The sequence below is a fragment of the Dromiciops gliroides genome, chromosome 2 (genome assembly GCF_019393635.1).
Source record: "Dromiciops gliroides isolate mDroGli1 chromosome 2, mDroGli1.pri, whole genome shotgun sequence".
In the NCBI taxonomy this organism is placed as follows: domain Eukaryota; kingdom Metazoa; phylum Chordata; class Mammalia; order Microbiotheria; family Microbiotheriidae; genus Dromiciops; species Dromiciops gliroides.
In genome coordinates this window covers 616452928-616464971 of record NC_057862.1, presented here as the reverse complement: position 1 = coordinate 616464971, position 12044 = coordinate 616452928, and the positions used below count along the sequence as shown (strand labels likewise).

General features: G+C 43.9%; 1 protein-coding gene across 2 annotated transcripts; it reads right to left on the bottom strand.

Annotated features, from left to right (window-relative positions):
* Positions 1–565: 565 nt before the first annotated feature.
* Positions 566–8721, bottom strand: LOC122739899 (cytochrome P450 1B1). 2 transcript variants are annotated; one of them, XM_043981625.1, is made up of 3 exons: positions 8218–8721; positions 6559–7611; positions 566–4557 (listed from the first exon to the last, which is right to left on the bottom strand). In XM_043981625.1, exons 2-3 carry the CDS (start codon positions 7608–7610, stop codon positions 3972–3974), a joined length of 1638 nt encoding a protein of 545 aa, XP_043837560.1. In that variant the 5' UTR covers position 7611; positions 8218–8721; the 3' UTR covers positions 566–3971. The 2 variants fall into 2 exon arrangements, with proteins under 2 accessions (XP_043837560.1, XP_043837559.1); XM_043981624.1 differs by lacking the exon at positions 8218–8721 and having other exon boundaries at positions 6559–7619.
* Positions 8722–12044: the final 3323 nt, after the last annotated feature.

The window sequence follows — 12044 nt, the reverse complement described above, 5'->3', positions numbered from 1 at the left end:
TGAACAAAATACAAATCCTTTTTAAGGGGCAAAGGCATGTGTTTGACATTAAAAAAAAATAATTCTTTTCCCTTTAAAATAAAATACGTGATTACAATCTCAATGTGCCGTCCCAAATTGTATTTTTAATCTCCATTTTGTTGGGTTAGTTGTTAATGAGATTTAACTTCCAGGGATGATTCTGACAAGTTTAATAATCAATTAAGGATTTGCAAGGATGCTGCATAAAACAAACATATAGAAAGAGGGAGTATCATAAAAGAGATAATGGCTGGATAAAAAATGTTTGGAACAGGCAGCTAGGTGGTGCAGTGGATAAAGCACCGGCTCTAGATTTGGGAGGACCTGAGTTCAAATTCGACCTCAGACACTTGACACTTACTAGCTGTGTGACCTTGGGCAAATCACTTAACCCTCATTGCCTTGCAAAAATGTTTGAACACACTTTTGTTAATCATTTATGTACTATCATTGGAAGGGTTCTTGTGTGTCTTGGGGAAATCTAAAAGCTTTATCCAATGACATAAAATTAACAATTGTAAAACAAAATTTATTTAATGTTTGGTAATAGCATTCCATGATTACAGACATTCTAAATCTTTGAGGATGAAAAAAAATCCTCAATTAATTAAAAAGAGAATTTTACAGAGGCATATATGCAAATATATGTGTGCGTACATATGTTTATATATATATAATTTGTACTGCTGCATATCACAGAAATGAATGTGTATCACTGTCAGCTACAATGTCATTCTGTTCTGTAATGACTATATACATATTTAAAGCTTATTGGAAAAGGTCCAAAGATAACAGAGGCTAAATAACATGGGTTATTTGTTATACAGCTGCATCATAATTATCAAAATACAAATGAAGTAATGTTATATAATTAAGTGATCTAATATAGATCTAACATGAAAATATTAACTTCATAAAATAATTTCACAGGTGAAGGCTAAGTTCTGGGGTATGAAAACTTTTCTATAATCCACAAAACAATCCTGAGACATTTCCTTTGGAATTTTTTTTAAGACAATCTTCTTACAAAGTCCAAGACTCAAAAAAAAAACACATTTGTTTTATGAACATGTTTTTAGCTGTAGTGATTATCTGGAATAGATATTTTGCTTTTAGAGATGATTTGCAAATGTTTTATATAGAATCTATATAGCTCAAAAGCAAAATGAGATGAAGTTATTATGCATTTAGTTCAATTAATTTAACCACCAAACTGGAAAATTCAGGCTACAAAGTGGATTTTTCTTTTCTGGGTGGTAGAGAAGAGTGGAGAGAAAAGAATGTGTGGTCAGTAGTTTACCTTAACTGATAAGTCTAAATATCCTGACCAAATTAACCAGATAACTACCAAGTATCTATTTTACTTAAATAAATAAACATGGCTTTATTATCAGGTAACATTGTGACCTACATACAGAGAAATGAATCAAGGCATAGTCAAATGCTTCAGTCAAGCTGTCTCAATGACTCATCCAGATTTCTATATGTCCAATTCTGTCATAGCACTTCTAGCAAGCCGAAGTGGAAGAGTTGGCAATAGAACAAATTCTCTGGTCTTACTTGGATATGGTTAGATCTAAATTGAAGGAAGTAACACCTATTATACTTGATCGGACCAGTGGCTTTTAAATAACATTTTCAAAGAAAAAAATGTATTAAATAAGTATGACTATGACAATTTTTATTATTAAATTTCCAAAAGTTGCTATCCTTGTGAAGATCATAAATTCTGACTTGAAACTACCATTCTGGGCATTCTTTTTCTGAATTTATATGTTTCAAGCAAAGTAATTTAACATGCATGGGGAAAATATTTGAATTATTCATCTTTCTTCCAATTCTCTCTCTCAAATCCATAAAATAGTCTGTAATTCTATCAGCAGTGACTTCCAAAGAAGTGCACATTTGTTTTCTTTAGTTTTTGTTTTAAATAAATAGTGAGCTTTTAGGCAACTGTTTTATATTTTGGGGAGGAAGTAACTATGCAATCACAATTTTGCTTATCAGTTTTAAAAATTTTAAATTAGTCAATAAACTAATCATTTATTAAGCCAAATATTCATATAAGTGGTATCTTCTCTTCACAACTATATATTGAGTTGATTATCTTAAAAAGTTATTGAGGGGCAGCTAGGTGGCGCAGTGGATAGAGCATCGGCCCTGGAGTCAGGAGTACCTGAGTTCAAATCTGATCTCAGACACTTAACACTTACTAGCTGTGTGATCCTGGGCAAGTCACTTAACCCCAATGGCCTCACTTAAAAAAAAAAAAGTTATTGATATCATGACACCAATTAGAAACCAAAACTTTCTTGAATTTGGATCACCTGTTCCAAATCTATGTATTTCAGTATGTGGATGCTGCCATTAAAGGTGTTTTCTGGTATAATTGTTAATAAAATATAATTTGGAATATGAAAGGTTAAAATATGGGAAATATATGCATGTGTGTCTGTAAGGGACAGAAAAACATCCTACCTATAGGATACCAAAGGACATCCAGGTAACTGACTACTTTCATCATTCATCCAGATGGTGGGCATCATGTCAAAAAGAGACTAAATTTCCCATCCTTCCTCAACCAAAGACTCAAAATTTTCATTAACCTCAGCTGAAAACTTAGATCCTGAAAAAAAAGATTTCAGAGTCCCATTAAAATTTGAAAAATGTTGAAAATTATTTAGACCAAAAGTAATTTAAATCAACTCAATTTGGGGAAAAAACATACAAAACTTATTTTAATAAAAGGCTGGGTGAGTAATGAATACATCTTGAAACTAAAAAAGAGTTCTAGACGAAAACTGTCATCCTTCAGTTGTGGTACAATGCAGTTAATATAAATTGGCTGTTTGGTATCTTAGCAAATAACCAGGTAGTCATTCTGTGTGTGTGTGTATTGCTATATTAAGAGAGAGTTTTAATTTGGTTTTTCATTATCTAAAATAACTCCTTTTCACCAATACTATTTTTATTTATACTGAATAGTTATGCATATTTCATGTTTTGTATACCGACCTTATTTTATCCTTTCAAAATAGAATGGGCTTAGTCTGCCATACATTTGAATTTTAGTTGTGCCTGCAAATAATTTTACTCATATTTGTAAATACATTGAATTTTGGAAACCAGAAGGCAAGTATCTAGTTTTGAATATTACAGAATGAATGCATTTCAAAATTCATCATAAGGCAGTAAAACTCACTATAAGCTCAATTTCCCCCCATTTACCTTTTGCACAAGCAGTTTTATATCAGAGATTATATCACTTCTCAAACCATGCCGAGTGCTACATTTGGTCACAGATAAAACATAATCTTTAAGTACTCGGACTTTTTGAAAAGACATCTTTAATGATTTCATTGAAAGGCTTAGAAGATGAAGAGTAAGCCAGCAGAGTCTTGATTGCTTCTTTTTGGCCTCATTCTCTCCTTTTACCTTCAAAACACTGTACTTGCTTTTGAGTGTTCAATAATATAGCCCAGGACGCTGCTGCATTGCTGTTCTCTCCATAGCAGAATTCCACATAAAGCAGTTGCCTTTTTGGAACCTACTCAAGGTTTGTGCCATTACTGAGATACCAATGGGAGGCTTAAGGTTTTTTGTTTTGTTTTGTTTTTAATCTATAAAAACAACTTCAACAAACAGTCCCAAGGGCAATGTTATAGTGAAGCTACAGTATATTTCTAAAAGTTTTTCATCCCCTTTTACTCTATAATCATAAAATCTTGCAAGTTATTTTTGCAGTTTCCTTAACTATTCTGTCAAATGCATTTGGCTCACCAGGATCCACTTATAGGCTGGACCACATATCAGGCACTTAAGAGATACTTATTGGTGGGTTCTCATCCAAAAGGCTCACAGGAATGTTTGTTGAAGGCAGAAAGAGACTAACAGACTGATAGACTCATTTGTTTTTCCAACTTTGAATTCATCACACTTCTGCTAGCTATTCACTGGTTGTCCTCAGCTTGTAGTCTTTGAACAGCATTATCAAGCAGCTCCATAGAATCTCTCAGTGTGACATTAATTGTGAATGACTGTGGTTTAATGGTTAACCCATAACTAAAATTCATTTCTCCGTCCTCATCTGGATTGGCAAGGAAATTGCATTGGTGGGCCAGAATGGCAATAAAGAGAAACAGCTGTATTTTGGACAGCTCTTCCCCGATACACCTACGTTTGCCCAGAGAGAAAATCATGACCCCACTAGCCATGTCTTTGTCAATGAATCCTTTGTTGTCCAGGAATCGGGCTGGATTGAAGTCTTCTGGGTTCTGCCATTTCGATGGGTCATGATTAACTGACCATTGGTTAATAAACACCACGGTATCTTTGGGAATGTGGTAGCCCATAACTGAAGTGTCAATGGTGGTGGCATGTGGGATGGTGACTGGCACAAAGCTACTGAAGCGCATGGCTTCATACAGAAAAGCCATGACGTAGGGAAGATGAGGCTGATCATCCAAGGAGGGCAACCGGTCTCGCCCCACAACTCTGTCCAATTCTTCTTGTACCTGAGCCTGCACTTCAGGATATCTGGGTTTTTTAAAAAATGCGAGAGAAGAAAACAATTAGGGAAAATAATTTTTACTTCATCAAGAAAAATATAGCTATTTTAATGATTTATTTGGGAAAGAGTTATTTGATTATTTAAAATTTTTCCAGAATGAGAAGCTAATGGAATAGTTCCCTAACAATATAAGTGTAACTAAAACAATATTATATCTTAGAAGTTTTCTTTTCACTTCATGTTAGGGGCCTATATTAAGGTGTAATTTTTGTCTGCTCTATCTTCTTAAATGAGTTATTTTTTTTAACCCTGGATAAAGACGCAAGGTACCATAGTATTTTTTCCTGCTGTATATGGTTTTAAAGGGATGCCAAAAATGATAGCATTTCTTAAATCTGACTGCCTGAAATAGTGGAGACTTTTTTCCAATTAAGTTTATAAAAAAGAGACAGATAAGTGCGAGATGGCATGATAATTTGGGAAAAATAATGCGATGAAAACCCACTCGCTAAGTATTTTTTTTTATCTCTCCCTTAAATATTTAGCCTCTCGAGAAATTTTCTATAGATAAATTTCCAGGTTTGATTTTTCACTACAGAAAGTTGTTAGGTACCATATGACGGGTAGGAAAACTAAATTTTATAATTTATGCAAGATTTAAAAAATGGAAGCGGAATTCTACAGTTTCATTAATAATCGATTTCATTTCCTGAGCTGTAGTGTAACATTATGCACTTAGTTGACATTAATAAAACACTGTTCTCTCTGATTCTAAGTACCACTCCTGCCCCTTGCCTCCCCCCACCCCCCGCCCCCGCACTTATTTTGAAGGTTTCTAAATGTGGTTGTCACACTTCCTCTGGCCATTCTAGGTTTTTTGCGAGTAATCTCACGGAAGTTGTAAACAGCGTTCCTTTTCTAATAAATTGCCGCTGAGTAGTATGATTCTTGTACTCATTAGATTTTTGTTGGCGCTTGTATACACAAAGTTTGCTCTAAATGGGTGGCAGTCTCAGCCTTTCAAACCTCGCTTCTTCAAGTCACGCGATCACGATAAACTACAGGAGGGATAAAAGGCTCGAGCACATTCCCACGCAGTCCGTGCGTGCCGTACCTGGGTTGTGTAGAGCTGCCTCTTCACCTGGTAAACCTATTGCTCCGGGCCGCCTCTGCATTTTACGAGTCCTCTCCCCCAGCCCTATTTATTTTCTGTGACACCCGCAGTTTGCTCCTTCCTTCCTTCCTTTCTAATAAGACTTTGTGTTTCTGGCTCCACGCCCAAAGCTTCCGTGCTAGCTAATCGTAATCTGGGCCACAACCAAGGCTCGGGGCGGGAGGAGGTGGGGCAGCCCGGCTCGGGGCTTGCTTTGCTTCATTCCGTTTACTCTCCTTGGGAAACAAAGCCCTAAATCGTCTGCTCGGTTTGATTGCCAGAGCCCGCCTCAGATCCGCACTGCTGACTAAGCTAAGCCCCAGCGCGCCTAATGGGCTGATGTGTTTATTTAACATATTTACTGCCTTACACTTTCCACTGGCGAGTGGGGAGAAGAGATGGAGGAGAGGGGAGGGAGGGAAGAGAGGAGGAGGAACCGTCTCCTGGAGTTTTTCCTGTGACTGGGAGGGAGGGACAAGGAAAAGGAAAAAAAAAACGCTAGGCGGCGGGATCCTCAAGTGCTTTTCAAAGGCCTGTTTATCTAGAAGTGCTTGGCACGGATTTGCCTCCACACGTTTTTCTAGTCTGGGAGACTTCTCTAGCTTCCTTGCCAATGGAAACCTTCAAGTGATGAAAACCGAAGGGGGCACAACTCTACAGAACACGCTGCGCCACTACGTGTGGATGGAGTCACAGAATGGTCGGCAAAAGCCCCTGGTTGTTTATAGGACACAGCACACCAGCCCAGGAGAGAGGGTAGGAGGGCGGGAAAACTGAAGACGACTAGGAAACTTTAAAGAGACTAACAAGACCTACATCTGCGCTTCTGGTTCACAGCCCAGCCCTCCTCCTCTTCAGGTAAGTCTAGCCTTACCTTATGAATAAGATGAGAAGCCACTGTAATGCAGTGGAAAGCGTGTCCTGGCTGGCCCCGAAAATATCCGTGACAGTGGCCGGCACGTATTCTGTGTCCAGGCGCAGCCCAGCCTTGGCTTCTCCGGAGCTCTCCTCCTCCTTCCCCACGGTGTGGATGAAGGCATCCATCATGTCCCGGGGAGGGGCCCCGGGCTGCAGGCTGCTCTTGTGCTTCAGGAACTTGTCCAGAACGAAGCTGTAGAAGTCGTGGTTGAGTTTCTGGAAGTCCCGGTAGGCGGTGCGCACAGGGTTGGGGAAGCGCTGGAGCCAGGGCAGCACGTCCACGAGGCTGCCCGCCCCCACCGTGCGGCCGAAACGTTCGTTGTGGCTCAGCAGCCCACGGAACTCTTCGTCGCTGTGGCTGTAGCGGCAGCCGAAGCACACGGCACTCATCACGTTGGCCACAGCCACCACGGTGAGGGGGCCCGGGTTCAGAAAGGCGCCCCCGGCGCTGCCTTGCACGAGCAGCTCCACCAGCTCCCGCGCCTCGCTCAGCACGTGCTGCTCCAACACCCGGCGGCTGCGGACTTGTCCAGTGGAAAAGGCGCGCACCGTGCTGTGAGCCACTCGCCTCTGCACTTTCCAGATCTCCGAGTATTTGCTGAAAGCCAAGCTACGGCCGTTGGATACCAGCTGGAAAGAGGCGAACTGCGGCCGGCTAGCGAATGCGGACCCCTGCTGTACCAAGGCCTGGCGGATGGCGCGCTCGCCATTCAGCACCACCACTGGGCAATTGCCCAAACGGATCTGGAAGACGTCACCGTAGCGGCGGGCCAGGCGACAGAAGGAGAGATGCGGGATGTTGCCCACCTCCACCGCGTTCCCGATCAGGGGCCACTGGAAGGGGCCAGGGGGGCTGCAGCTGGCCCACGGGGGCCGACGGCAACGCCGTAGGAACCATTGGCCCAAGTGGACAGCGGCCAGCACGGAAAAGAGTAGCAGGAGGGTGGTCTGCTGTGTGGACAGAAGGCCGGACAGCCAGGCTTCTTCGCTACTTCGGCTTGTGGCCATGCTGTGGGAGACAAGATCCATGGGCATCGGGAGCTACTCGGGGAGGCGAGGGGGGCGCGGCGGGCGAAGGGGAGACGGGGGCGGAAGGTTTGAGGAGAGGGGAGGAAGAAGCTTAGAGAATCTGGTAGAGACCAACTTATACCTCATGTAAACAACTATAACAAGAAGGCAAGGGAGATGTGATTTCTTTGGTCAAGACAGTTGGTCCCGCTTCCCTCACACACGCTCCGCTAAGGATGCTTCTGGTGCTGTCTGGGGGAAGACGCTGAATTCCACTAGCATCTACCCTGTATTGCACTTCTTCCCGCCGGGCTCCCCACCCCCACCCCTCCGCCCCGGCCATCTCCTTCCATTTACTCACTTTTTACTAACAGGGCAGGAAGAGGCAGGTGTGGCTTTTAAGAAATAGCCCCAAACCACGTCAGTATAACGGTCCCTCCACAGAGAGAAGAAAACCCCGAGCGGTACCTAGACACGGACTGCCCCTCTTCCCTACCTCCCAATTGGTGCATTCCCTAGTTTTCCCTCCACCCCTCACACACCCACCTGCAAAAACTGGTAAAACGGGGAGGTGAAGGCTTCCCAGACTTCTCAAAGTATTACTGACCTGTGGATAGGCGCTGCTTCCAGCAATGTCTGATGAGTAAGGAGCTGAGGAAATGAGTGCAGCTCTGGGTACAACCAAGGCTCAGCTGCGTCGAAGCGGGAAAGATATCAGACCTCTATATTTCTGACAGTCCCATTCTGGGATGGATGAATCTCAAAGGCTGCACGGTGGAGAATGTCTCTTTTCACCTGTTCCACAGAGCTAGCAATTCACCCCCACCCCCGCGCAGAGGGCGAGATTAGGAGATTTAGAAGAACCTGAGGTGAGGTGAGGCTATGCAAAGGTAGTTACCTTCCCAGGTGTCCTCCACCCCCAGGACTCGAAGAATGCTAGGATTTTCTAGCTGCGTTGGAGGTGGTTTGGAAGCAAGGATGACAGAGTTAGCCCCTACTCCTAGCTGGCAGAGCTAATGTGAAACAGAAATTTGCTACTTGCAAACTGAACCAGCATGGACTTCGCAAATGAAGCATCCCATTTCTCCGGGTTTTAAGGACTCTGAAAGGGAGGAGGGATGGAAGGAGGGAGGGAGGGAAAAAAGAAGGGAGGTGGGAGCCGATCGGAGCATCCGCAGGCAGACTGGACCTGGAAAGGGCGGGGCAGTGCAGGCAGGGGGGAGGGGCCCTTTAAGAGTGGCACCCGCGTAAGTTAGCCCTCAGTCCCCAAAGGCAAACGCGGTGGGAGAATCAGACCATGGTCGCTGCACAGCTGAAAGCAGAATTTATTTGAGTAACTAGCAAATTTATCCCCAGAATACAGTTAACAGGCTTTCTTTGGGATGAGATGCAGTCACTCCTAAGATAAAGTATACGCTGGTGCCCAGGCCTCGGATCCCAGCACCAAAGCGACCCTTCTTACCCCCAAGGTCAGCACTTTTCTCCAGGGCCAATTCTCCCATGGACACCAGTGGATTTTAATGCAAACATTCAGGCTTTGTGTCTCTTTATGACTAATCTATTTTTGGCTTTTCTGGGATCCTTTTCCTTCCTTGCTCAGGAGCTCCTGGTGAGGGACCTTCCTTTACCAACTGCAGATGTGCAACTTTTGTGTGCCTTGTTTTAGAGTGGCCTGGGGCCACTGAGAAATCAAGTAACTTGTCCAGGGTCACGTGGCCTGTACCTGTCAGGATTTCAACCTTAACTCAGATCTTCCCGAGTCTACTCACGTAACCGCTCCCATCTTCATTTTTCTCATCTGTAAAACGAAGTGACTTCTAAGGTCCCTTCCAACTCTAAACATATAATCCAATCCTTTGATTCCGTATGCCTCGATGCCCCTCTTAATGTTATTCCTCTGGCCATGCGTACGTACGCTTTACTCCCCAACCTGGGAAAAAGTGGTGTCAGCCTGCGCCGCGTTTGAATAACCTGGAAGCTAAGGAAATAAGAGGAGAGCCCTCTGTGGCTGACGTTTGCTCTTTTCTTCTTTCTCACTACTTTGTTATCGATCCATCGATCCATCATCTATCTATCTATCTATCTATCTATCTATCTATCTATCTATCTATCTATCTATCTATCTATCTATCTATCTATCATATATCTCTCTATCTACCTACCCACCCTATCCATCCATCCAATCCATCAGCTATCTGATATTATCTATCTACTCATTTATTGATATCCTCCACCCCCACCCCTTAGAGGCTTCGAGGTTACCCAGTGGATGGATAGAACGTTGGGCGTGGAGTGGGGAATACGAGTTCAAAAATTACCTCAGACAATTACTAGTTGTGTGACCTTGGGCAAGTCACCCAGCCTCTGCCTCAATTTCCTCATTTGTAAATTGGAGTTAATAGTATACTGCTCATCTCAGGGATGTTGGGAGGATAAAATGAAATAGTCGCAAAGCTTCTGGTACATAGCAGACGCTACGTAAATACAGAGTCCCTACCCTTATATTAATTTTTTTTTCCTATGGACTTCACAAATATCAAGAACCATAAACACTTCAACATACAACGAAGACCTAGGACTGAATAAGAAAGCGTAAACTTGTTTAAAAAACGCTTCTTTTGTTTTATTTTATTTTAATTTTAACTTTTTTTGGGGGGCCGGGCAATGAGGGTTAAGTGACTTGCCCAGGGCCACACAGCTAGTAAGTGTCAAGTGTCTGACTTCGAATTTGAACTCAGGTCCTCCTGAATTCAGGGCCGGTGCTTTATGCACTGCGACACCTAACTGCCCCGCTTGTTTTATTTTTTAAAGTATATTGAATACCCTCATACTTGTTAAGGCACACCTGAGCACTAACTTCTTACACTTCCAAAACAGAGGAGGTAAGATTTCAGGTACCCTACAGTTAGGGTACTTGAATAAACAATCAGTCATAATCATAGATGCCCGGCAGACGGCGCAGAGCCGCTGTCGCCCGCCCGCCTCCCTCGAGGGACAACTACTCAGGAAGGTTCCAGCAGATGCTCAGTCGGGGCACGCGCGCTCGCTCGCTCGCTCGCTCTCGGCATAACCCGGGCAGGCTCTGGCTATGAGTGCACGCTCGCTCTCCCTGTGCTCTTCTTTCCGCCTCCCCTCGCCTCCCTCCGTCGGTCCGGCCAGAGCAGCCCCCAGGGAGGATTATGCTGGGGGAGGGGGTACTGCAAGGAGGATGGGACGAGACGTGACAGGCTGGCGTCCTTTGGTGAAACTGAGTGGGCTGCGCAGAAGGAAAAAGAAAGAAAAAAGAAAAAACAAAACAAAACAAAAAAACACCACCCACCACTCTCCCGAGCTTTCTAGAGTTGAAAAGTTTGGCGGTGGCGTGTGTTGGTTTTTTTTTTTCCTCCTCCTGGGTCGCCTCCCCTTTGCGTGCGGAGTTCGCATTGCGTGCGCGGCTTCTGGAAAGCCGGCTCTAAGTCATCTCCTCAGCACTCCTCTGGGCTCCCCCTCCTCCCGCGCCTTCTCACGGTACCTGACACGCAGAGGCAGCTCTGCCAGCAGCGTGGGGGAGGGAGAGCCAGCAGCACCCCGCCTCCCCCCCACCCCTGGCCCGACACGCACACACGCCACCCAGCCGCCTCCCTCCTCGGAACTGAGCGACCGAGGAAGGCCGGGCCTTGTAGCTAAGTCACCTGCTAAACCCATTAGCAGGAGAGAGAGATGTTTCCGGAGCTTCGTGGCTGGGCTACTTAGTGGTGCCTCCTTCATTCCTCACCGCGGGCTTGAACGTGTGGGTGCATGTGTCTGAGACTCCTCGGAAGGAATATGAGGATGGGTTTCGTGGTGTTGATGTTGTTGTTTTTCTGACTTCTGGAAAATTGCTGCAAAGAAATCGCGTGACCCTTCCTTCTAGAGCTCCTTAAAAAAAGCATTCCCAAGAGGAGTGATCTAACAGGTCCTTGCCCTTTTTTTCTCCCCTTGAGGGGAGGAATTGTCTGGGGTGGCATGTGTGTTTTAATTAACGAGATAGATGATAACCCCTCCTCCTGCAGTATTTTCAAGCCCCTGCCTATTCTTCCCTAGGAGAAACTGTGGGCTGCTGCAACCAATCTCACAAGCATACATTCTGAAGTAATGTTTATCCAGTATGTCCCAAAAGTCTTAGTGAATTCTATTATTAAAACTATACAGGGCAGCTAGGTGGCACAGTGGATAGACCACCGGCCCCGGATTCAGGAGGACCTGAGTTCAAATCCAGCCTCAGGTACTTAACACTTACTAGCTGTGTGACCCTGTACAAGTCACTTAACCCCAATTGCTTCACCAAACAAACAAACAAACAAACAAAAAACTATACCGACTTTTGGGATACCTTGTGTAGCATTTCAAGGTTTGCAGAGTACTTTATTTTTTTTTTAATTTTTTTTTAGTGAGGCAATTGGGGTTAAGTGACTT

Coding starts and splice junctions, on each gene's coding strand:
- LOC122739899 (XM_043981625.1), bottom strand. CDS start 7,610: ATGGCCACAAGCCGAAGTAGCGAAGAAGCCTGGCTGTCCGGCCTTCTG. Junction 4,558..6,558: donor CTTCTCATCTTATTCATAAG/GTAAGGCTAGAC, acceptor TAAAAAACCCAG/ATATCCTGAAGTGCAGGCTC.